The sequence below is a fragment of the Leopardus geoffroyi genome, chromosome B3, assembly GCF_018350155.1.
Source record: "Leopardus geoffroyi isolate Oge1 chromosome B3, O.geoffroyi_Oge1_pat1.0, whole genome shotgun sequence".
Taxonomy (NCBI): domain Eukaryota; kingdom Metazoa; phylum Chordata; class Mammalia; order Carnivora; family Felidae; genus Leopardus; species Leopardus geoffroyi.
The window spans coordinates 61,815,233-61,840,350 of record NC_059337.1 but is presented as its reverse complement, the minus strand read 5'-3'; the positions used below and the strand labels follow the sequence as shown (position 1 = coordinate 61,840,350).

The 25,118-nt window shown below is 40.6% G+C and overlaps 1 protein-coding gene across 1 annotated transcript in view; it reads left to right on the top strand.

Annotated features, from left to right (window-relative positions):
• The window catches only part of RTF1 (RTF1 homolog, Paf1/RNA polymerase II complex component), a 51,366-nt gene that overhangs the window by 21,696 nt on the left and 4,552 nt on the right, over positions 1–25,118 (top strand). The window contains exons 3-14 of the mRNA XM_045449975.1: positions 4,227–4,374; positions 6,791–6,995; positions 12,458–12,572; positions 13,261–13,372; positions 19,778–19,913; positions 20,402–20,579; positions 21,537–21,619; positions 23,170–23,257; positions 23,351–23,458; positions 24,041–24,118; positions 24,739–24,860; positions 25,055–25,112. Coding sequence (XP_045305931.1) covers positions 4,227–4,374; positions 6,791–6,995; positions 12,458–12,572; positions 13,261–13,372; positions 19,778–19,913; positions 20,402–20,579; positions 21,537–21,619; positions 23,170–23,257; positions 23,351–23,458; positions 24,041–24,118; positions 24,739–24,860; positions 25,055–25,112 — 1,431 coding nt within the window. The remainder of the gene's footprint in view (positions 1–4,226; positions 4,375–6,790; positions 6,996–12,457; positions 12,573–13,260; positions 13,373–19,777; positions 19,914–20,401; positions 20,580–21,536; positions 21,620–23,169; positions 23,258–23,350; positions 23,459–24,040; positions 24,119–24,738; positions 24,861–25,054; positions 25,113–25,118) is intronic.

Sequence of the window (25,118 nt, the reverse complement as noted above, 5' to 3'; positions counted from 1 at the left end):
GGAGCAACCTCTGGGCAATATAACTGGATTAAGATATTTCTGTATTGATGTCGCTTGCCATAAGCCTTGACACTGTCCTTTGTGGTTTATCAGAGACTGTGATCTTGGGAGAAGAGATGCTGAGTAAATATTTTAAATAGGTGCTTAGACCAGAAACATTCAGGAACCTGTGGTTTATGAGAGTAAATGTAAAATGTGACAAATGTGATCTAAACTAATATACCACTGTATGTTAACTATACTAGAATCAAAATAAAATAAAATAACAAAAATAAATGTGATCTATTCTCCAGAAAAAAAAATCTTTGGAAGATTATTGGAACTCATTTGAAGTCTTTATCTACGAAATAATAATACATGAGTAATAATGAGACTGGCCCCCAGATTTTAAGTGATTGTTTATGTTTGGGTGGTGAACTACAAGTGTTTTTTGTTGTTGTTGTTGTTGTTTTAACTTTAAAAATGCTTTCCTATGTATTCAAAGGTTCATATAATGAACATATATTGTTTTTAAAATTAGATTTTGGGGCTCCTAAGTGGCTCAGTCAGTTGAGGGTTGGACTCTTGGTTTCAGCTCAGGTCATGATCTTGTGGTTTTTTGGGTTTGAGCCCCAGTCAGGCTCTGTGCTGACCAGGTGGCATGGAGCCTGCTTAGGATTCTCTCCCTCTCTCCTCCCCCCCACCTCCGCCTTTTCCCCACTCGCACTGTCTCTCTCTCTCAAATAAAATAAATGGGTTTAAAATTTTTTTTCTTATTAATCTTTATTTATTTTTGAGAGACAGAGCATGAACAGGGGAGGGGCAGAGAGAGAGGGAGACACAGAATCCGAAGTAGGCTTCAGGCTCTGAGCTGTCAGCACAGAACCTGATGCAGAGCTCAAACTCACAAACCGTGACATCATGACCTGAGCTGAAGTCAGACACTTAACTGACTGAGCCACCCAGGTGCCCCAAAATAAAATTCGATTTTATTTTTTTTTTAATTAAAATTTTTTTTTTAATGTTTATTTATTTTTGAGACAGAGAGAGACAGAGTGCAAGCGGGGGAGGGGCAGAGAGAGAGGGAAACAGAATCTGAAACAGGCTCCAGACTCTGAGCTGTCAGCACAGAGCCCGACGCGGGGCTCAAACCCATGAACCGTGAGATCATGACCTGAGCCGAAGTCGGATGCTTAACCAACTGAGCCACCCAGGCGCCCCTAAAATTCGATTTTAAAGATTTATCGAAAATTGGATACTTTTTTAGAAAGTAAATATACAAACACCTTAGTCCAGCCTCTCAGTCCTGAAAGGCACATTTGTAAGAATTTGTGTTCTTTGAAAAAAAAAAAAAAAAATTCTCTTTTTTTTTTTTTTTTTTTTTTTGAGAGAGCGCTTGCACATACACCGGCAGGGGAGGAGCATAGGGAAAGGGAGAGAGAGAATCTTAAGCAGGCTTCATGCTATCAGCACGGAGCCTGACAGGCTTAATCTCATGACTTTGAGATCATGACCAGGGCTGAAATCAAGAGTCAGATCTTAACCAGCTGAGCCACTCAGGCGCCCCTAGAATTTGTATCTTTTAAAGTAAAGTCACCTATGGTATTACAATTCGCCTAAAACCCTGTCACATATAAATGAACTTGGTTGTTCACCAGTGGCATGACAGACCCTGTTGAGTCAGCGTCATGGGAGATGAGGTCGCTTTATTGTCTCACTTCTTTTGAAATTGTAGGAAGGAAAAAAACAAGGTTCCCTTTGCTTGCTCAGGTTTAGCCAGGTCAGGAAAGCCCTTTTTAAGTGAAAACATTTTATTTTCTTCTATTTTTTTTGGTAATATTTACTGTTTTATTTTTGAGAGAATGTGCACGTGTGCTCAAGCCAGGGAGGGGTAGAGTGAGGCGGGGGGAGAGAGAATCCCAAGAAGGCTGCACGGTGTCAGTGCAGAGCCCAATAGGGGGTTTGCTCTCATGAACCACGACATCATGACCTGAGCTGAAATCAAGAGTTGGTTACTTAACTGATTGAGCCACCCAGGTGCCCCAAGACCTAGCCACCCTTAACACGTGTGTGATGTTGGTAGCTAACCTTTACCCTCTGAGCCTCTTCCTATTCTCAGTGGTAGAAGTACAAAGGGCCAAGACACTGGAAGAGGTTTCATAACCAACCAATAAATATTGACTACCTATTACGTTTGTTGTTGTGCTATTTCTTATTACCAAAGACAGTACAAAAGGTGTTTTATGCATTATTGCCTGTAGAAAGATACATATTTTCGGCATAGGAAGTTGATACATTTTAACTCAGTTAACTAAGAAATTGAACCCTTTGGCCTCTTTTGGATTCTTTCACACTGACCTAAAAATTATCTTCCTTGAGTGATTAAAATGTGAAATGGTTGAAAAGTAGGCTTCAGAGGAGAAGCTTTGGGATTTCTTTCTAAATAGTGATGTAGGTGTTGAGATGTTAAAGCTTGAGAGATAAATTCACTTCTAAAGAAGAGTTGCTGTCCATTCATTTAATATATCATTCTAGAACATGTGGCTGGGTTTTTTCCCCCACTTTTCCCTTCTTCCTAACTCTTAAGTACAAAAATAAGTAGCAATTAAAATAACTAAGAGTAAATTAAAATAAAAAATCAAAAGATTAAAATCCCCTTCACAATATTTTAATCTGACAGTGTGTGGGTTCTTAAGAATAGCTCATAAAGGGGGCACCTGGGTGGCTTAGTCAGTTGAGCGTCCAACTTCAGCTCAGGTCATGATTTCACAGTTCATGAGTTTGAGGCTCACACCCGGCTCACTGCTGTCACCCTGTCAGTACAGAGCTCGCTTCTGATCCTCTATCCCTTTCTCTCTGCCCCTCCCCCACTTGCACTCTCCCAAAAATAAATAAATATTAAAAAAAAAAAAAAGAATAGCTCAGAAGGAACGTTTTTCTTTTTCTTTCTTTCTTTCTTTCTTTCTTTCTTTCTTTCTTTCTTTCTTTCTCTCTCTCTCTCTCTCTTTCTTTCTTTCTTTCTTTCTTTCAAGTTTGTTTATTTTTGAGAGTGAGAGCAAGCACATGCGCTTTCAGCTCAAAGCCCAGTGCTGGTTTCTGTCTCACAAACCATGAGATCATGTCCTGAGCTGAAATCAGGAATCCAGTGCTTAACCAGCTGAGCCACCCAGGCACCCACAGCAATATTTCTAAGATGGAAACACCATCAGAACTATCCCTCCCCCTGCCCCCAAAATACACCTCCAAAATAAATTTACTTCTGATCTTAACTGTTGTGAGGTAGGAGATTAATTTATGATTACATTATAGAAGAAGCAAAGACTTTGTTAAATAGTAAATGTAGACATTTTATATTAATACCAGATCTATTCAATGTGATGCTGGAAAGACAAGGATTATTTTTTGTACTACATAAAATAAAGAGGTATGGTTTAATATAACCAAATAGTATTTGTGAATTTTTAAAGTAATCACATAGTCTTTTTATAATTAAAGTGCTTGATGAAGGCAATTTTATTGGCCTTGAGGTAATTGTGTATTACCTGCCTGTTATTTGATAACACAAATTTCAAGATCCTTCTATTTAGACGTAACATCTCCTGTTGATGATACAATTTAAACATCATGTTGTAGTGTTATATATTGAGGTTGAAAAGAGAAAAATAAACACATGTATATATATTTAACAGTCTACTCTCTGCCTCCTTGCAGTTGGTACCAGTGCTCCCATCCATGCTAGGGATCGGCCCTTATCCTTTCTGTGCTTTGTACAGTTTTCTCCTGTAACAAGCTTTATTCCCTGCCTTCCTGGGACCCATTCCAGAATTAAACCATCCTGTGTATAAAACCTGCACATACCAACCCCTAGCAATTACTTGCCTCTCTGCCACAGGAAGCATTAGAAGCTGTGTTTTGTACCAACTTAGTTAGTTCAGTTGATTTGCCATAAGTTTCACATCTTTGTATTTCTGTTGTGATTTTAAAAAAATAACATTACTTAAATTTTATGTTGATTATATCCATTATCTACTATCTCTCAGAAATTACAAATTGGGAGTCCTGAAGTTTTAAAACCAGGGTTTCAAAAATCCATACCGTTCTTCATATAAAGTATATTTGTTTTGGGTCAAAAATAGTAGAGACTCTTGTAATCATTTTGATGAATATCAGAGACTCAACTCCTGACTTTTCTAGCTTTTCCCAATAAAGTGCCTGTTTCAGTTTTCCTTTTTCTTTTCTGCTTGTAGTGGACATTTGGGAGCAATAAAAATAAGAAGAAAGGAAAGGCCAGAAAAATAGAGAAGAAAGGAACCATGAAGAAACAAGCCAACAAAACTGCTTCCTCGGGCAGTTCGGATAAAGACAGTTCTGCTGAGAGCTCAGCCCCTGAGGAAGGTGAGCCAATCAGCCCAGACCTGGGGGTGAACCCCCACTCTTACCAGGTTGAAGCTACAGAGTCAGAAATGGGGGGGAAGGGGCCTGCATTACAGCATCGCCCCTGTCTTTTTTTTTTTTTTTTTTTTAAACGTTTATTGATTTTTGAGACAGAGAGAGACAGAGCATGAATGGGGAAGGGTCAGAGAGAGAGGGAGACACAGAATCCGAGGCAGGCTCCAGGCTCTGAGCTGTCAGCACAGAGCCCGACGCAGGGCTCAAACTCACAGACCGCAAGATCATGACCTGAGCCAAAGTCAGATGCTTAACCGACTGAGCCACCCAGGCGCCCCTCATCGCCCCTGTCTTTATTGCAGTGGTCCATAACCTTTTCAGTGGTCATGGATCCTTTGAGAATCTGAATGAAGCAAGGAAAACAGATACAATTCCAAAGGGTTAGTGAGACCCCTGAAGCCCATCCAGGAAACCTATGAGGACTTCTGCATTAGAGTCTCAACCCACTTTACCCTGAGTGTATTCCCCTTTCTAATGTTTTTTTATTTTTGAGAGACAGAGACAGAGCAGAGCGGGAGAGGGCAGAAAGAATGGGAGACACAGAATCCGAAGTAGGCTCCAGGCTCTGAGCTGTCTGCACAGAGCCCAATGTGGGGCTTGAACCCACAGACAGCGAGATCATGGCCTGAGCTGAAGTCAGACACAACCGACTGAGCCTCCCAGGCGCCCCTTTCATTTCTTTTCCTTTACACATGCATAGTCTGGCCAGGGAGGAAAATCCCTGAACCAGATACAGACTCCGTTTGAAAAAAAAAAAAAAATGTTCTTGAGGCACCTGGGTGGCTCAGTTGGTTGAGTGTCCTACTTCAGCTCAGGTCATGATCTCACAGTCCATGAGTTCAAGCCCTGTGTCGGGTTCTGTGCTGATAGCTTAGAGCCTGGAGCCTGCTTCAGATTCTGTCTCCCTCTCTCTCTGCCCCTCCCCTGCTTTCTCTCTCTTTTTCTCTAAAAAATAAATAAAGATTAAAAAAAATTTTTTTTAATGTTCTTATTTTGAAATCAAGTCCAGAATTTTTGCTAATACTAGAATGAAAGTGAACTTGTTCCAAGACTAGAATGATAAACTTTACATTTCTTTTAAGAAATAATATGTATGTACAAACTGGCTTGTATAGAATTAGTCCAACCTGGTTTTAAGCACATGCCTGTGAAGGTTTGCTCAAATTGAGTCAAGCAGAGTTCTTATTAAATTTCTGGTTTAACTTTATACTCATTTGTAATGTATACTGCCTTTTTCCATCACCGCTTATCCTGTCAAGATCCAGTTTCATTGGGAATTCACCAGTCAGTGTCATGACTCATTAAAACACTGAATTTTTTTAATGCCAACTAATAGATGTAGAAGAAATGATAGAAGATCACTGTGTTTCAACCATCATGGTAACAATTGCTTTACTTAAGAATTGTGAGTATTAAAACCACTGGATGAAAGTTTGTTGGAGAACAAGCTGTTTACACAGTCTCAAAGTACCTTCTTAACTTCAAAGGAGAAAAGGGTGCCTTTACAAAGGAAAAAATCTGGGGGATACTACCTAACCAAGTAATCCAAATAACTACCACTACTAATAGAACAAACATATGTCAGGTGCTTCCTGATGAAATATTTTAAAAAGATACTTTAAAAATCACTTATGGATTATTGCCAAAAATTTGTAACCTGAATAGTTTGTTGTTGAAACCAGCCAGCCCAAGTTGGAGAACATTTGACAACAGAATCCATTTAAATTTGAATTAGTTAAAAATTAAATAAAATTTAAAATTGAGTTTTTCAGTTAGTTGTACTAGCCACATTTCAATTGCTCAGTAGCCACACGTGGCTTCTGTTCAGATAGACAGTATTTTCGTTATCACCTCACAGAATTTTCTTAGATAGTTCAGGCTTATACTCTTCAAAAATTCAATGGCATATGAGGCACCAGTCTGGCTCAGTTGGTAGAGCATGTGAGTCTTGATCTTGGGGTCATGAGTTCAAGCTCCACATTGAGTGTAGAGCTCACTTTATTGAAAGGGGGTGGGGTGATGGGGCGCCTGGGTGGCTCAGTTGGTTAAACGTCCGACTTCAGCGCGGGTCATGATCTCGCGGTCCGTGAGTTCGAGCCCCGCGTCCGGCTCTGTGCTGACAGCTCAGAGCCTGGAGCCTGTTTCGGATTCTGTGTCTCCCTCTCTCTCTGACCCTCCCCTGTTCATGCTCTGTCTCTCTGTGTCTCAAAAATAAAAAATAAACGTTAAAAAAAATTTATTAAAAAAAAAAAGAAAGCAGGGTGATAGTGATTATCAACACTGGGTTGCGGGGAGTGGGGAGGTCCTCTGTGTGGCCCTAGTCTTCTGTAGCATAACTTAATCTTGCATTTCGGCCTTGTAGGTGAAGTGTCAGACTCTGATAGCAACAGCTCCTCCTCCAGTTCAGATTCAGACTCTTCTTCAGAAGATGAAGAGTTCCATGATGGCTATGGAGAAGACCTCATGGGTGATGAGGAAGACAGGGCCCGTCTGGAGCAGATGACAGAGAAGGAGCGAGAGCAAGAACTGTTCAACCGCATAGAGAAGAGGGAGGTGTTGAAAAAAAGGTAAGGTTGTGACTTCTTAATGATAAAATAATTCTCCAAAATTCACATTTGCAGCCCATCATCCCAGGATTCAAGACTTAGAACTTCTTATGATTTCTGAGTTACATATCTGACCATCTTTTCAGCATGGTTTATGTATTTTTTTTTTTCAACGTTTTATTTATTTTTGGGACAGAGAGAGACAGAGCATGAACGGGGGAGGGACAGAGAGAGAGGGAGACACAGAATCGGAAACAGGCTCCAGGCTCTGAGCCATCAGCCCAGAGCCTGATGCGGGGCTCGAACTCACGGACCGCGAGATCGTGACCTGGCTGAAGTCGGACGCTTAACCGACTGCGCCACCCAGGCGCCCCTATGTATTTTTTTTTAAAGTCTCAAACATTAAATTGCTTTTTGATAGTCTCAAACATTAAAAGCTGCTTCGTTGTTTTCTGAATTACTTTTGCCTTATTTAAATGGTAAAAGTTCTTCCTTATCTCATAACAGAATCTCACGGTAAAAATAAACATGCTTTGGGGCGCCTGGCTGTCTCAGTCAGTGGAGCATGTGACTCTTGATCTCGGGGTTGTGAGTTCAAGCCCCATGTTGGGTGTAAAGATTACTTAAAAAAATTTTTTTAAATAAATAAATAAACGCGCTTTTTGTCTCTAGAGATAAAATTGTCCTCAGAAGTAGGAACCTTTTCTGCCTACTTAATGTCATGAAAGAAAAACAGAATTTGTTCTGATAGCAGTTAGTTCCATTTCATCTGGGAGCCTGGGTTCCCTTCTGGAGACCGTATTAAGTATAGTAAGTTATCCTAAGCAAGAATGTTTGGCTTTCAGTCAGCTGCAAGTAATAGACATTTGTTTTGAGTATAAATGCTTCTGAGGTTACCTGTTTGGGAACAAACAGGACAGAAAACTGCTGGAATTGCCCAGATGGTTAGGGATGACTTAAAGTTTGTATTTCTTTACTGTAGAGAGCAGAGGGTCTTCTCTAAGGCCATCAAAGCCCTATATTAAAATCACAAAGTAACTCGAGAGTAAGGGGTGGCTTATCTCCAGCTTGGTTTTTATATTTTTCACCTTATATGAATGAGGCAGTTGACTGAGTCAGTGCCTTTTTTTAGTGACTAGAGGAAATGTTTACAGAAATGATAAATAAGATGGAAGCTCAGAGCCATACACAGAAAATTGAGATTTTTTTTTGTAGTTCATTTGTTTAGCTATATGACAGTGCAGTGGTGTAACTCAGTAACTTTCTCCTTTTCACTTAATAAGTCTTTATGTGGATCTCATTTAATCTTAATAACAATCTTTATATGTAAACACCATTAGCATCCCATTTTATAACCAACAGCACCAGTAGTGAGATCCTATGTTCAGTAATGAGATCCTTGTTAGGTTCTTCACCTATTGTAGGGCTGCCTCTTTTAAAAATTTTTTTGTTTAAGGGTGTGTAGGTAGCATAAAAGGCTCTGTGCTAACAGCAGGGAGCCCGAGTGTGGGGCTTGAACTCATAAACTGTGAGACAATGACCCAAGCCAAACTCGGACGCTCAATGGACTGAGCCACCCAGGCGCCCCAAGAGTCTTAGAGTTTTAGATCATTGATCCGTTTTTAGATCATTTTTTTATGTGTTGTGAGGTAGGCATCCAGTTTTATTCTTTGGCATCTAGGCATCCAGTTAGTCTCAATACCACTTGAAGAGACGCTTCCTTTCCACAGTCTTGACACACTTTTCAAAAATCAGTCCTTACATATATAGGTTTATTTGTTACCTCTCAGTTCTATTCTTTTTATCTGTATGTCTGTCTTATATGGTTTTGTTTACTGTAGCCATAGCCGTGTGGTCCATTTTTAACTTGGGAAGTGTGAGTCCTCCAACTTTGCTTTTCTTTTTCAAAATTGTTTTGGCTATGTGGGGCCCTTTGCATTTCCATATGAAATATGTAATATCAGCTTGTCCATTTCTGCAAAAGTGAAAAAAGCAGTTGGGATTTTTACAGTTGGGAAATTGTGTTGAATCTGTATATATATCAAATTTGGAAATGTTGCCATCCTAACAATATTAACTCTTTCCATGAACCTGGTATCTTTCTACTTATTTAGGTATTCTTTAATTTCTTTAAACACTGTTTTACAGTTTTTGGTGTAGAAGGCTAGCACTTGTTAAGTTTATTCCTAAATGTTGTATTCTTTTGGATGCTATCATAAATTGAATTGTTTTCTTTGTTTCATTTTCAGATTGCTCCTTGTAATATATAGAAATGCAGTTAATTATTGTATATTGATCTTTCCCTTCCAAACTTGCTGAGATCATTTATTAGTTTTTAGTAGATTCCTTTAGGTTTTCTATACATAAGATCATGTAATCTGCAAAAAAAGATAAATTTGGGGGCTTCTGGGTGGCTCAGTTGGTTAACCGTCCAATTTCAGCTTAGGTCATGATCTCACAGTTTGTGGGTTTCAGCCCTGAGTCATGCTCTGTGCTGACAGCTGCGAGCCTGGAACCTGCTTTGGATTCTCTGTCTCTCTGTCTCTCTGCCCCTCCCCTGCTCACACTTTCTCCCTCTCTCTCCCTCTCTATCTCTCTCTCTCTCTCAAAAATAAATATTAAGACATTAAAATTAATTTTTAAAAAATTTTTTTTTTTCAACGTTTATTTATTTTTGGGACAGAGAGAGACAGAGCATGAACGGGGGAGGGGCAGAGAGAGAGGGAGACACAGAATCAGAAATAGGCTCCAGGCTCCGAGCCATCAGCCCAGAGCTGGACGCGGGGCTCGAACTCACAGACCGCGAGATCGTGACCTGGCTGAAGTCGGACGCTTAACCGACTGCGCCACCCAGGCGCCCCTAAAATTAATTTTTAAAAATAAATTTTATTTCTTCCTTTCTAATATGAATTCCTTTTATTTTTCTTGTCCTCCTGTATCATGTTGAGGAGGAAGAGTGAGAGCATCCTTGTCTTATTCCTGATCTATGGTGGAAAGCGTTCAGTGTTTCATCATTAAGTGTTATATTGCCTGTGGGTTTCTCATAGATGGCTTTTGTCCATTTGAAGAAGTTCCCTTCTATTCCTAGTTTGTTGAGAGTTTTTATCAAGACAGGTTGTTGGATTTTGTCAAAAATTTTTTCTGGGTCTGTTGAGATAGTTGTGAGATTTTTGTGCTTTATTAATAATCGATATATTACAATGATTGATTTTCTTATGTTGAACCAACCTTGCATATCTGGGATAAATCCCACTTGGTCATGGTATATCATCCTTTTTATAAGTTGCTGGGTTTCATTTTCTGCTGTTGAGTTTTATGTCAGTATTCATAAGAGATATTAAGCTATACTTTTCTTTTAATGTCATTGTCTCGTTTTGGTGTCAGGGTAATACTGGCCTCACAGAATGATTTGAGAAGTGTTTCCTCTTCTTTTTTTTTTTGAAAGAGTTTGTGAAGAATTGGTGTTAATTCTTTTTTAAATGTTTAGGAGGATTCTTCAGGGAAACCATCTGGGCATAAGCTTTTCTTTGTGGGAAGTTTTAAAATCACTATTTCAATCTCTTATTACAGATCAGTCTAGATTTTTCTGTCTTTTTCTTGAATCAGTTTTGATGGTTTTTGGCTTTCTAGAGATTTTTCCCATTCCATCCAAATTACCTACTGTTGCCATATAGTTGTTCATAGTGTTCCCTTATGGCATCTTTTTTATTTCTGTATGGTTGATGGTGTTGTCCCCTGTTTCGTACCTGATTTTAGTAATTTGAATCTTCTGTCATTTTATCTGGGCCAATTTAGATAAAGGTTTATCAGTTTTGTTGATCTTTTCAAATAGCCAACTTCTGGTTTCCTTGATTATCTCTATTGTACTCCAATTCCATGTTTCATTAATTCCTGCCATAATCTTTATTAATTCTTTTTTTCTGCCTGGTTTACATTTAGTTTGCTCTTCTTTTTCCACTCTGTTAAGGTACAGGTTAAGTTACTGATTTGAAATCTTTCTCCTGCTCCTTCTCCTCCTCCTCCTTCTCCTCCTCCTCTTCCTTCCCCTCCTCCTCCTCCTCCTCCTCCTCCTCCTCCTCCTCCTCCTTCTCCTCCTCCTCCTCCTCCTCCTCCTTCTCCTCCTCCTCCTCCTCCTCCTCCTCCTCCTCCTCCTCCTCCTCCTCTTTCTCCTCCTCCTCTTCCTCCTCCTCTTCTTCCTCTTCAAGTAAGCTCTATACCCAACATGGGGCTTGACCTCACAACCCTGAGGTCAGGAGTCACGTGCTCTACCAATTGAGCCAGCAGCCACCATCTTTTTTTTTTGTTTTAATTTTTATTTTTTATTTATTTTTTTGAGAGAGAGCATGTGTACACACACCTGAGAGTGTATGAGTGGAGGAGGGGCAGAGGGAGAGAGAAAGAGAATCTTAAGCAGTGAATTCATTAACAGTTCTCTTTTATATTTCCTTATAAAAGTACATTAACAGCCTTAATTATGAACATAACAAAAGAAATTTGTGTACTGTGTTAAAAATTAAGTTAAAAAATTGACGGGGTTATTTTAAAGGGTTATGGAAAGAGTTTAGTGTTTCTTATATTCCTTTATTCCTTCCATGATGTTCCTTACATTTACGTACAAAAAAATAGTTTTGTTTTATAAAAGCCTGATTTTTGTTATAGGAAAGGAGCCTAGATTACCATTTGTTAAAGACAATAGTATGTTTATTCACTATGTTTGCTGGTGTGGAGGTGGCGTTGTGGCATTTTTCCTAATGAAAGATGGAGAGTGGTGGGGTTTTTTGCGCCCCCCTTTTTTAAGGTTTATTTATTTTTGAGAGAGACAGACAGATAATCCCAAGCAGTGTTCTGCACTGTCAGCACAGAACGCAATGTGGGGCCTCGAACTCACGAACTGTGACAACCAGACCTGAGCCAAAATAAGGGGGCAGACACTCAACCAAATGAGCCACCTAAGCACCCCTTGCTTTTGTTTTTGTTTAAAGATTTTATTTTTAAGTAATCTGCATACTCAACATAGGGCTTGAACTTACAACCCGGAGATCAAGAGTCTCACGCTCTACTGACTGGGCCAGCCAGGCATCCCAAGAATGGTGTTTTTAAGATACAGCCTTTTCCTGAACACCTTTAAAATTTGATAGTGGCTCTCTGTGGTTTCATTCTGTTTCCAATAGGACATCATTACACTTATCCAGAAATCAACTGTTATGTGAAGGTTGAAGAAGAGCTATGTGTTACCAACAGGATACAACAGTATCCTAAATATTTTCTTTGATTTTAAGTCTATTCCAACTTAATGCTTTCAACTATGTTTGGTGTACTTAGGTTCAATATTTTTAATGTACTTATGAGGAACATTGGAGTTTTCTTGCAGGAAACCAAAAGTTTAACTCCTTCCCCCTAGGTAGTTCCTTTCTCGTATCTAATAGCAATCGGTTTTTGTGAATATTTCATTGCCATCTAAAAACCAAATACCTTTTAACCAGATTTGAAATCAGGAAAAAACTAAAAACAGCCAAAAAGAAAGAAAAGAAAGAAAAAAAGAAAAAACAAGAAGAGGAGCAGGAAAAGAAAAAGCTGACACAGATTCAAGAATCTCAGGTAGGAAATTCAGTGGTTCTTGCTTACCCAAAAAATAAACCTCTGCTTTGAGTGTGTGTGTATGTAAAAGGTGGTTTTATTTTTTTTAATGGTTTTATATAAATCAGCCTAGTTCAATTAGTGCAAGATTTGTCTTCATCTTATAGGTTCATTAATCTCTGGACATACCATTTCACCATTAGCTGTGCTGTTCAGTTCCTCAGGAATTGTTTACTCAAGTCTGCGTTTAAAAAAGGAACTCACTGCTGGGTGGGCATCCCTTAAGGGAAAGTTGATAAACGTCCTGTCCCAGGTAGCCAGATTGGTTATGATGTTCACTCAGGTGTATGTCATCCTGGACTTGGTAATAAATGTAGCTGTGAAAATTAGTCGTCTCTACATTCATCACAAAAAGCTTTGTTGACAGTGTCAAAAAAAATATTAGCTGTGATCTAGGGCGTCCTTCCAGAAAGTGTTTATTCCTATAATTCTTAGGTTTTCTGATTGTCGGGCAGGTAAGACGGGGGCTGATTTTACTGCTCTATTCTCTTTTTCCACTAGGGGATGCTCTCTCCCCTTAAACAAGCTTCATTTTCTAGAGCCAGTATAGATTCACATTGGAAAATGGAATGATTAATCGTTAGGTTTAGAGAATGTTGTCATTAGCTATTAATAAAAAGAGCCATCCTACATATTTTTCCCTTCCCAGGTAACATCCCACAACAAGGAACGGCGTTCCAAACGGGATGAGAAACTAGATAAGAAATCTCAAGCCATGGAAGAGCTAAAAGCAGAGCGAGAAAAACGAAAGAACAGAACAGGTCAGTGGGGAAAATGTTGTAATGGCTACTTTGTGTCTCTCATTGTATGATTTGACTTTTTGGTGCCCATTTTTATGTCTCCCCCTTTTAGGACACCCCCCCCCCCCTTTTTAGCTTTTTTTTTTTTTAATTTGAGAGAGAGAGAAAGAAAGAGAGAACCAGGTGGGGAGGGATAGAGAGAGGAGGACAGAAGATCCCAAGCAGAATCCCACTGACAACAGAGAGCTCAATGCTGGGCTCGAATTCACAAACCATGAAGTCAGGACCTGAGCGGGAGTCGGACACTTAACCGACTGAGCCACCCAGGCACCCCCCATTTTAGCTTTTTATTATGGAAAATGCTGAACACATACAGAGAATAGTTTAATGAACCTCCATGAACCCATCATCCAGCTTCAACAATCAACTCATCACCAATCTTGTTAAATCTATACTCCCCTCTTTTATTGGGTTATTTTGAAGTAAATCACAGCATCATTGTATTTCACCCATAAATATTTCCATATGTGGCTTTAAAAGATAAAGACTCTTGTTTTAAGCATACTACAATATCCTTATCACATGTAAAAAATAGTAACAGTGACTCTCAGTATTCTCAATTATCTAGTCAGTGTTCAAATTTCTCAGTTGTATCATTAATACGAATTTGGTTGTTTGAATCAGGATCTTAAACAAAATCCACACATTGTGATTTGTGAATATGTCCCTGAAGTCACTTAATCTGTATAGATTTTCCAATACATCTCTTTTTTTCCCCCTTGCAGCCTATTTTGAAGAAACTAGGTCATTTGTTCTATAGTTTCTCAGATGCTGGGTGCATCCCATCGGTGGTATTAAATGCATTGCTCTAATCTCTTGAATTTCCTGTAATTTCTAGTTAGAAAACTGGACAAATTCAGACTTGCTCTGTTTCTGTTTTTGTTTTTTGGGGAAAGGCTAAGTTTTAGGTGGTGCTACATTCTTCCATCAGGAGACACATAATATCTGATTGTCTCTCATTTTATGATATTACCAGCTCTATCACTTAGCTTTTACCACAATAATGTGAAATGAAAGACTATTCCAAACTCGTAAGTACTCATTGGCTCCTGCTCATGCATCTGCAGTTCAGCAGAGGGTTACCTGATGTACAAGTTAGCCTGGATTGTCTCCAGGCTGCAGGTTGGGACCAGGTCTGTTATACCTATCTGTTTTTCCTCTGACCTCGGGCACATTTTTCTCATGATGATGATACCTAGGGCACATTCTTCTCATGGTGATGGCAGAAGTGTAATAGGGGCAGGCAGAAACATGAGATGCTTCTTAAGACCTTAGACTTGGAATTGGCAGGCACAGTGTCAGGTGTGTGCATGTTTTATTGGCCAAAGCATGTCACATGACCAGGCCCATTATTAATGGCTGGGAGGACTATCAAGACATATGGCAAAGGGCATGGGTACAGAGAAGGGTGAAGAATTGGAAATAGTCGTACATTCTTTCCCCACAGCCACTGATAATCATTACCTAGCTGTTTTAATACATTATGAGTTACAAAATAATGATATTCTAATCTGTTATTCTTTCTTCATTTATTGTCTTCTTTCTTCACTTACCTCTGTAAACTTCTCATCAGCTCTTTAGTTATCATCAGGAACATTTTGTATAGGAAAGGCAGAATAAATGGTTGATTTTTCTCCCCCTTTATTTACTAGTTTTCAACAGATTGAGATAGTACCTCAGCAACTTCCAGAGGTGACCAACGAGGTTTGTTTGCTTATTTTGAATATCCTTGTGAACTAATGGATTTAAACGTACTTTTGTGTATTTTAATCCATTGCAATTATTATGTATTCTCAAATTGTCCCATCTTAGGGGCATCTGGGTGACTCAGTAGGCTGAGCGTCCGACTCTTGATTTCAGCTAAGATCATGATCCCAGGGTTGTGGAATCAAGCCCCACGTCGGGCTCCATGCTCAGCATAAGATTCTCTCTGTCTGTCTCTCTGTCTCTCTCTCCCTCCCTCTCCCTCCTCCTCTCCCTCCTCTCCCCCACTCATGCTCCTCATGAGTGCTCATGCTACTGGATTGGTGGTGATTTCTAAGCCTTTTCAGTACACAGAGGTTGGATCTTTTTTAAAAGATAAATTTTATCCTTGTGAGCTTCATACTGATAAGTCCATTTCAGAATCAGAAAGCAGAAGTTTGTTTTGTTTTGTTTTGTTTTGTTTATAACTGTGTTATTGAGATATAACAAAGGTGGTATACTGTTTACTCATTTAAAGTGTACCAGGCAGTGGCTTTTAGTATGTTCACAGAGCTGTGCAATAAAATTCCATAAACTTTACAATGTTTCATTACCCCAAAAAGAGACCTCGTATCCTGTAGCCATCACCACCCCCCAGACCTATCACTCCCCAGTCTTAGTCAACCTCTAATTGGCTTTCTGTCTCTGTAGGGTTGCCTATTGTGGACATTTCATGTAATTAGAATCCTGTGACATACAGTCTTTTGTGTCTGGCTTTTTTCACTTGGCATAATTTTTTCCAGATTTATTCATGTTGTAATATACATTGATTCATTAATGAATATATGCATTTTGTTTATCCATTCACCTGTTGATGAACATTTGGGTTCTTTCCACTTTTTGACTATTAAGGATAATGCTTCTGTAAGCACTTGAGTATAAGTCACTGGGTAGACATATGTTTTCATTTCTCTTGGGTATTTACTTACGAGTAGAATTGTTGAAGCATATGGTAGCTCTGTGTTTGAGAAACTGCCAGACTCTTTTCCAAAGAGGCTTCACCATTTTGCATTCCCACCAGCAATGTATAAAGGTTCTACTTTTTCCACATCTTTACCAGGACTTGATTGTCTTTCTGAATATAGCCATCTTAGTGGGTATAAAGTGGTACTTCAGGGGCACCTGGGTGGCTCAGTCAGCTAAGCGTCTGATTTCAGCTCCGGTCATAATGTCGATGTTTGTGAGTTCGAGCTCCACATCGGGCTCTGTGCTGACAGCTCATAGCCTGGAGCCTGCTTTGAATTCTGTGTCTCCCTCTCTCACTGCCCCTCGCCAGCTCGCTCTCTCTCTCTCTTCCTCTCAAAAATAAATAAACATTAAAAAAATTTCTTGGGGGTGCCTGTGTGGCTCAATTGGTTGAGCATCTGACTTTGGCTCAGGTCATGATCTCACAACTTGTGAGTTCAAGCCCCGTGTCAGGCGTGGAGCCTGCTTCGGATTCTGTGTCTCCCTCTCTCTCTCTCTCTGGCCCTTCCCCACTCGCATTTAGTCTGTCTCTCAAAAATAAATAAAACAAATTTTTTTTAATTTTTTTAATAAAAATAAAAAATAAAGTGGTGTTTCATGTGGTTTTGATTTGCATTTTCATAATGATTAGTGCTTTTGAGCATCTTTTCATGCACTTATTGACCATTAGGGTATCTTTTTTTGATAAAGTGTCTGTTCAAGTCCTTTATCCATTTTTTGTTTCATTTTGTTTAGAGCATGGGCATGGGGGAGAGGCAAAGAGAATCCCAAGCAGGGTCCATGCCCAGGGCTCCATCTCACAACCTGTGAGATCATGACCTGAGCCAAAAACAAGAGTTAGATGCTTAACCCACTGAGCCACCCAGGCACCCTTTTTGCCCATTTTTTAATCAAGTTCTTAGTTTTTTGTTTTAAGTTTTCAAATGTTTTGAATATTAATCCCTTATCAGATGTATGATTTGCAAATATTTTCTTCCATTCTTTAGATTTCTTTTCACTCTTTTTTTTTTTAATTTTTTTTTTAATGTTTATTTTTGAGACAGAGAGAGACAGAGCATGAATGGGGGAGGGTCAGAGAGAGAAGGAGACACAGAATCCGAAGCAGGCTCCAGGCTCTGAGCTGTCAGCACAGAGCCCGATGCGGGGCTTGAACTCAAGGACCGTGAGATCATGACCTGAGCCGAAGTCGGACACTTAACCAACTGAGCCACTCAGGCACCCTGGTTTCTTTTCACTCTTGATAGTATCCTTAAGTGGATACAGTTTTTAATTTTGATGAAGTATAATTTATCTTAATTTTTTTTCTTTTGTTGCTTGTGCTTTTGGTGTCATATCTAAGAAATCATTGCCAAATCCAAGGTCATGAAGCTTTCCCCTATGCTTTCTTCTGAGAGTTTTATAGTTTTAGTTCTTACATTTACCTTTGATTCACATATGGTGTAAAGTAAGGATCTAACTTCATTTTCTTTTCTTTCTGTTTTGTTTTTTGTTTTTTTGTTTTTTTTGCACATGGTATATCCAATTTTCCCAGCACCACTTTTCAAAAAGTATCAACCCCATTCAGTGGTTTTGACACCCTTGTCGTAAATCACTTGACCATATGCAAGGTTTTCTTTCTGGGCTATTTCATTGATCTATATGTCTGTCTTTTGAATGCATTTTAAAGTTACCTGTTACAGTTCCTATTTGTGTGATTGTGCTATCAGTTGAATACTGTATTTCATTTTGCTCGTGATGTGTAGAGGTAACTTTTTATTATTATTTTGTTCCATGATTACATGAAATACAAGGTTCTAGGGGCACCTATCTGGCTCAGTCAGTAGAGCGTGGCTCTTGATCTCAGGGTTGTGAGTTCATGCTCCATGTTGGGTATAGAGCTTACTTTAAAAAAAAAAAAAAAAGTGGGAGGTGCCTGGGTGGCTCAGTTGGTTGAGCGTCCTACTCTTGATTTCTCCTCAGGTCATGATCCCAGGGTCATGGGATTGAGTCCCACTTCGGACTCCACACTAAGTATGGAGCCTGCTTAAGATTCTCTCTCTCTCCCTCTGTCCCACTTCCCACCCACATGCATGCTATCTCTCTAAAAAAATTTTGAAAGAAGGAAAGAAATACAAGGTTCCAAATCAAAGCGTCAAAGCTACTAAACAAGGTATATTCAAAGAAGTTTAACATCTATACCTTTCTGTTTCACCCTTGGCCTCCTTTCTGTAACAGGCAACCACTTAAAAAATTTTTTTTACATTCTTCCTTTTTTTTTTTTTTTAAATAAAAGAACACAGATTCACCTTCCATCTTAAGTTAATGGTAGCTCACCATACATACTTTCCTCTACCTTGCTGTTTTCACTCAACTATAGATCTTAGAGGTTATTCCTTAGTTTTTATGTCACACGGTGTTTGGTAGACTACCTGTTTTGTTTTGTTTTGTTTTGTTTTTGAAAGTTCTTTTCCTTCTGTTTCAGGTCACTTTTCTTTTTTTCATGTTTTATTGATTTTTTGAGAGAGTGAGTACAAGCGGGGGAGGGGCAGAGAGAGGGAGAGAGAAGAGGACAGAGCATCCTCAGCAGGCCCAGAGCCCAACTTGGGGCTCGAACTTACAAAATGTGAGATCGTGACCTGAACTGAAGTCAGATACGCAACCGACTGAGCCACCCAGGTGCCCTGTTTTGCTTTTTTCAAGTTTTATTTCAGTAATCTCTGCACCCAACATGGGGCTCAAACTAATGACCCTGAGAACAAGAGTCTCATGCTCCTCTGACTGAGCCAGCCAGGCACCCCTAGACTACCTATTTTTATAAATAGAATTTTATTGGAAAGCAGCAGTGCCCATTTGTTTCATAATTGTTTGTAGCTGCTTTTTTTTTTTTTTTTTTTTTTTTAATGTCCGTTTATTTTTGAGAGAGAGCGTGCAAACGAGGGAGGGGCAGAGAGAGAAGGAGATAGAAAGAAGACTTGAAGCAGGCTCTGGGCTGACAACAGTGAGCCCAGTGCAGGGCTGTAACTCAAACCATGAGATCACGACCTGAGCTGAAGTTGGCGCTCAACTGACTGAACCACCCAGGCACTCCGTCTATAGCTGGTTTTTATCTACAGCTGCAAAGTTGAGTAGTTGAAATAGTGACCACATGAAGCACAAACCTAAAGTATCTACTGTCTGCCCCTCCAAAAAATATTTTCTGACTCAGGATTTAGTGTGATGACTTGTTCCTTTTTTATAGCTGCATAGTGGTCCATTTGGGTGGCTGTACTAGAGGTGATTCAGCCATTCCCCTGTGCAGACATTTGGATTGTTACAAAAGACCACTTTAAATTGAAAGTAAAGTTTTTCTCCAAGACCCTCTAAAGACATCATAAAATTTTTCCCCATCTTTCTTGCCCATCTTTAGGTGTCTTGAGTGTAATAACAGACACCTGTGCATAGAGTTGGTGACGCTTTCTGCCCACTTAGCAACAAGCATCCAGCCCCTTTTTTTGTCTGTTGAGGCTTGTGCCTGAATGATTTAACTCTAGTTTAACTCGCCTCTGTATATAACCCAAGTAATCACAGTGCAATCCACAGAGGACAGGGCTCCATGTCCCAGTTCTTCTTCAGGTATGAAAGATGTTTCAGTTTCTTATTGAGAGAACATGGGTAAACATTTCCCCCCTTTGATTTTAGCCGAGCTCCTCGCTAAAAAACAGCCATTAAAAACCAGTGAGGTGTACTCTGATGATGAGGAAGAGGAAGAGGATGACAAGTCCAGTGAAAAGTCAGACCGCTCATCCAGAACATCGTCATCTGATGAAGAAGAGGAGTAAGCTGTGTATATTTTGGTCTAGTAGTCAGGATTAGGTGGGTTCTTTGGGAAGAAGCTTAGTGTAGTTTCCAAAATCGTCTTGTTTGGATGGTGAACTTTGATTTGGTTTAGCACCTTCAATTGCAGAGCTGAGTTCCCCAGAAAATATGCTCCTGCCTTTTGCTCTTAGCTAACTGCACCCCTGGACATTTTGTCTGGGCCTGGCAGGTAGGAACTGACTTCATGTCATCCTCAGACCATCTTGGAGCTTCCATTTGTTTTCTTACTCTGATAGGTTATCTGGGATGACCACATCATTGAAGACAGTTCACAGTACCATTAGGAACAGGATTCTATTACCACTCTTTCCTGTTGCTTCATTTATTTCTTCGGTGGTTAATCACATGTACTTTGGTCAAGTCAAGTCTTAAGAAACTGGTAGTATTTATGTATCTTGATCTGTTTTTATGAGGAACACTTTTCTCAGTGTCCTTTATTCCTCACAGGAAAGAAGAAATCCCTCCCAAATCACAACCCGTCTCCTTACCCGAGGAATTGAATCGGGTTCGATTATCACGGCATAAGCTGGAACGTTGGTGTCACATGCCCTTCTTTGCTAAAACTGTCACAGGATGTTTTGTACGGATTGGCATTGGAAACCACAACAGCAAACCAGTTTACCGGGTTGGTGTTTCTTTCCTGGACAATTGTCCGTGTTTTAAATATAATGATTCTCAACTGGAATAGGAGCTGCTGAATGACACAGATCTGTCACTTTTCTGCCACCATTTGATGGGAAAATAGACTCTAATTGAGACGCCCATAGAATAATGACAGTCTGAAGTGACCAGAGATCCTGCATGAACTATTGACGGTCTTTGGAGCCCAAGGGTGGGGGGGTTTGGATTTAGAATAATTTTATTTCCCTTCCATATAAAAGCAAGAAGGGAAACAGCAAGAAGGGAGTATTCATTGGTTGTTACATAATCTGGAAGCTTTGTTCATTTGAAAAATAAATAAATGAAAAATTTCCATGTTACATACCAAGAGACTTCTGAAACAGAATTATATTGAGGTTTAAAAACAAAAACACAAAAAAAACCACCCTCTGACCTAATAGAGGTGGTTTTGTGAGTTCTGGCACTGCTTCTGTGATCTGGATGGCTGGAACATAGCTGTTTGATGTTTTTTCTTTTTGTTTTTGTTTGTTTTATCCTGGGTTGTATGGTTTTAATATGTGTTTACCTCCTTCTGTGAGGACCAGCAGCCATGCCACATCCCGGAAAGCTTGACAAATAGAAGTGACCTCCATGGTCTTCATGTTTGATTGATAACACTGACCTCTGAAATCCCAAGTGTATCCCCTTAGTAAGGGAGGACTGGGTCAGAGGGGAAGCTCCTAATGGGCCCTGCCAGGCTAACCACCTCCTCTCCTGGCGCTCACTCACTCTGTGCGTGGGGCGCCTGGTGCTTGGCCATCTGGGTTGTAAACCTGAGGAAGGTGCCCAGAACGTCTGGCAGCTGTGGGCTCCTCTTAGTGCAGGGTCACTCTTTGTAGTTAGGTCAGGAGAGCCAGAGAGAGTGGTGTGGAGAGCTCTGAAAGAGTCTGTTTTTAACTGGTGTCTCTGTCCTTTCACTTAGGTGGCTGAGATCACGGGTGTTGTGGAAACCGCCAAGGTCTACCAGCTTGGTGGCACCAGAACAAACAAAGGGCTACAGCTACGGTAGGGGAGGTGCGGCGGCGGCAGCCTCAGCACAGGCACTGCCTGTTGGAGCTGTTGTTCTCTCCCAGTGTGACGTTTCTTGTTACAGTAAATTTCTGTTGTGCCCAGTGGGGACTTAGAGGGGAAACTTATATTCTGCCTTTGCCCGTAGGGAAAGGTAGGGTGTCTCCCTCTCACAGGGGAGATCCGGGACAAGACGTGGTGGGACATAGAGAAGGAAAATGTCAAGCTCCCCTCATCCCAGAGCCCTGCAGGCATTTCCTTGGTGACCGTGGTCAGGAGGCTTGCTTCTATTTCTGGCTGTCACTAACCTCATCTTCTGACAAGTCAAGCCACCTTTCAGGACTTCGTTTCTCTTCAGTAACATATTTACTGAGTGCTTGCTATCCGCCACTGTTCTGGGCATCAGGATAGAGGCAGAAACAAAGTAAAAACATGAAAATCCCTGCCCTCTTAGAGCGTGAAAATTCTAGAAACCCTATATGAAAAGGAATAGAAATAGTTTGCCAGGATCACTGAAAATAACAGATAATAGACCCAGCTGTAGCATGGACTAATTTGGTCTCTGTGGTCTCCATTCTCTTCTCCTGGCACTGTCATCTTTCTTGGTCTTCTTGAAAAGGGCCAGTGGGGGGGCACCTGAGCAGCTCAGTCGGTTAAGTATCGGACTTCAGCTGAGGTCATGATCTTAGAGTTTGTGAGTTCGAGCCCCGTGTCGGTCTCTGTGCTGTCAGCTCAGAGCCTGGAGCCTACTTCAGATTCTGTGTCTCCCTCTCTCTCTGCCTCTCCCCCACTCTCACTCTGTCTCTCTGTCTCTCAAAAAAAAATAAATAAGTAAACATTAAAAAATATTCTAAGGAATGGTATTTCCTTGTCATTCAAATATCTACATAGTGGGGCGCCTGGGTGGCGCAGTTGGTTAAGCGTCCGACTTCAGCCAGGTCACGATCTCGCGGTCCGTGAGTTCGAGCCCCGCGTCGGGCTCTGGGCTGATGGCTCAGAGCCTGGAGCCTGTTTCCGATTCTGTGTCTCCCTCTCTCTCTGCCCCTCCCCCGTTCATGCTGTGTCTCTCTCTGTCCCAAAAATAAATAAACGTTGAAAAAAAAAAATTTTTTAAAAACAAAAAACAAATATCTACATAGTATATCATATTCTCACTGCCAGTTGATTGTAACATTTTATTATAAATGGACTTTTGAAGCACTAGCCAAGTCGTTTTGTTGTTGTTTTTTTTTTCCAGTGGTAGCTGTGATTCTTTATCCTGGCTGCCCATTAAACAGCCTGGGAGGTATTGTTTGTTTAATTTCATTGCCTGGTTCCTACTCCCAGAGATTCTGATTCAGTTGAGCTAGAGTGATGCTTTGGCATTAGAGTTTTTAGATCTTCCTAGATGATTAGATGATTGGAATTTCTAGATCTTCCTAGATGATTCTAAAGGGCAGATAGGATTGAGAACCACAGAGATAGGTGGTTCACAGTCTGGTAGGGTTGTTTGCTGATACTGCAGTTAACATACCCATTCTTGGAGATGCTTTCTCTTTTTTATGTAGGCATGGCAATGACCAACGAGTGTTCCGCCTAGAGTTTGTCTCAAACCAGGAATTCACTGAAAGTGAATTCATGAAGTGGAAAGAGGCGGTAAGTAGATAGATAGCACCTACCAATTTTTCATGAAGACCCTGAGAAAGTCTCTAAAATCCCTTAATAAGCTTTTATCATGTTTTGGTCTAGATGTTCTCTGCTGGCATGCAGTTGCCCACTCTAGATGAAATCAATAAGAAGGAATTGTCTATTAAAGAAGCTCTTAATTATAAATTCAATGATCAGGACATTGAAGAGGTAAGAAACCTGGTACCCCAGAGATTGGAGGTTCAGTAAGAACCAGTGTTAGAGAAGATCATGACTTTCTTTTCTTTCCCTATATCTTGATATGTTTAACTCTGCATAAGGATTGCATAAGGATGAGAGAATATTGATATTACTACTTTATTTATAATTCATTAAGATTTTCTCTATACGCTCTCATTTGAAATCCTAGAGTAAAGACGTGTATTTAGAGTTCAAGGATCTGTATTCTGCTAGGCTTGGTCCTTCATGAGTTTCCTTTCTCCAAAACATTTTGGTAAAATTCTTTGATCTCTGTTCTCTTGGACAGTGGCTAGCCTTACAGTACCAGGTCCCTGGGCTGCTGCTGTTTATTGGTGCATGTTCCTTCAGACTGTCCCAGAAGAATCTCCGTGACCCTGGAAGCAGCATAGTATCCCTTGGAATGAACTCGCTTTCTCTCTCTGGGGCATGACACTGCTGTAGGAAGAGCAGCCCCCTCTTAACTAGCTGCTTGCCTCCAAAATGGGCTCATTTAGCCTGTCTACAAAACTAGTTTAGGAATACCTCACTGCTGGTATCTCCTCTCTGGTACAGATTGTAAAAGAGAAAGAAAGGTTCAGGAAAGCTCCACCCAACTATGCTATGAAGAAGACTCAGCTGCTAAAGGAAAAGGTGAGGACTTGTATTTGAACCTCTTTCCTCATCCTGAAAGGTGTAGAAATCAGACTTGTTCATCCTCTGCTAAGTTAGTGGTGGCAGGATTGGGGGGAAATGCTGGGCTCCAGCATAAGCAACACAGGGCTTTCCAGGCAGTGAGGCAGCATCCCTTGGCCATTTTCCTTTCTATAAATTGAAATTGATTGTGTCTGTTCTGTTCCCCTTACTTTCTAGAAAGTCCCTTTAGTTTCGTGTGTAATAAGACAGAACCCAGGGTAATATCAGCACTGGGTCTGAACAAATGATACTGCCAAACCCAGCTGAGGTGGGTGGCTTTCCATTCTTCACATCACGATGGGGTGAGCCTTGTTAGGGTGAGTCAGCCCCATGGGGCCTGGGTTCCAAGGTTAATGTTAGATATCGCTGCAACCGGGGGCCCAGAGCCAGATAGCTATATGACTATATGACTACTGTAATAAGAATTATACCTTGCATTTGTAAAGTTTGTTTTCAGCGTTCTTTCATATCTCCTGTCATTTGTTCACTGCGTGAGATGTCTTGCCTGTGCTGAAAGTAAGGGGATACTTGTTACAGAGCCAGTCATAGCCAAAAACTCACACTTCTCTCTTGTGCAGGCCATGGCTGAGGACCTGGGGGATCAGGACAAGGCCAAACAAATCCAAGACCAGCTGAATGAGCTAGAGGAACGGGCAGAGGCCCTGGACCGCCAGCGGACCAAGAACATATCTGCCATCAGGTATGTTACAGATCTGTTTTGGTTGGGTTCCTATCCCGGACCCACAGACCTTGCCACAGTTATCAGGTGAGCCCGTGGCCTTGCACATGCTGTGCTTGCACTGGCTGGATGAGGCTCCAGGGTCAGGGGTCAGGGCTCAGTGGTTCCCTCCCTCCTTCCCCAACCCACTGACTCACCCTTTTACTCACCCACAGTTACATCAACCAGCGGAACCGGGAGTGGAACATCGTAGAGTCTGAGAAGGCCCTTGTGGTGAGT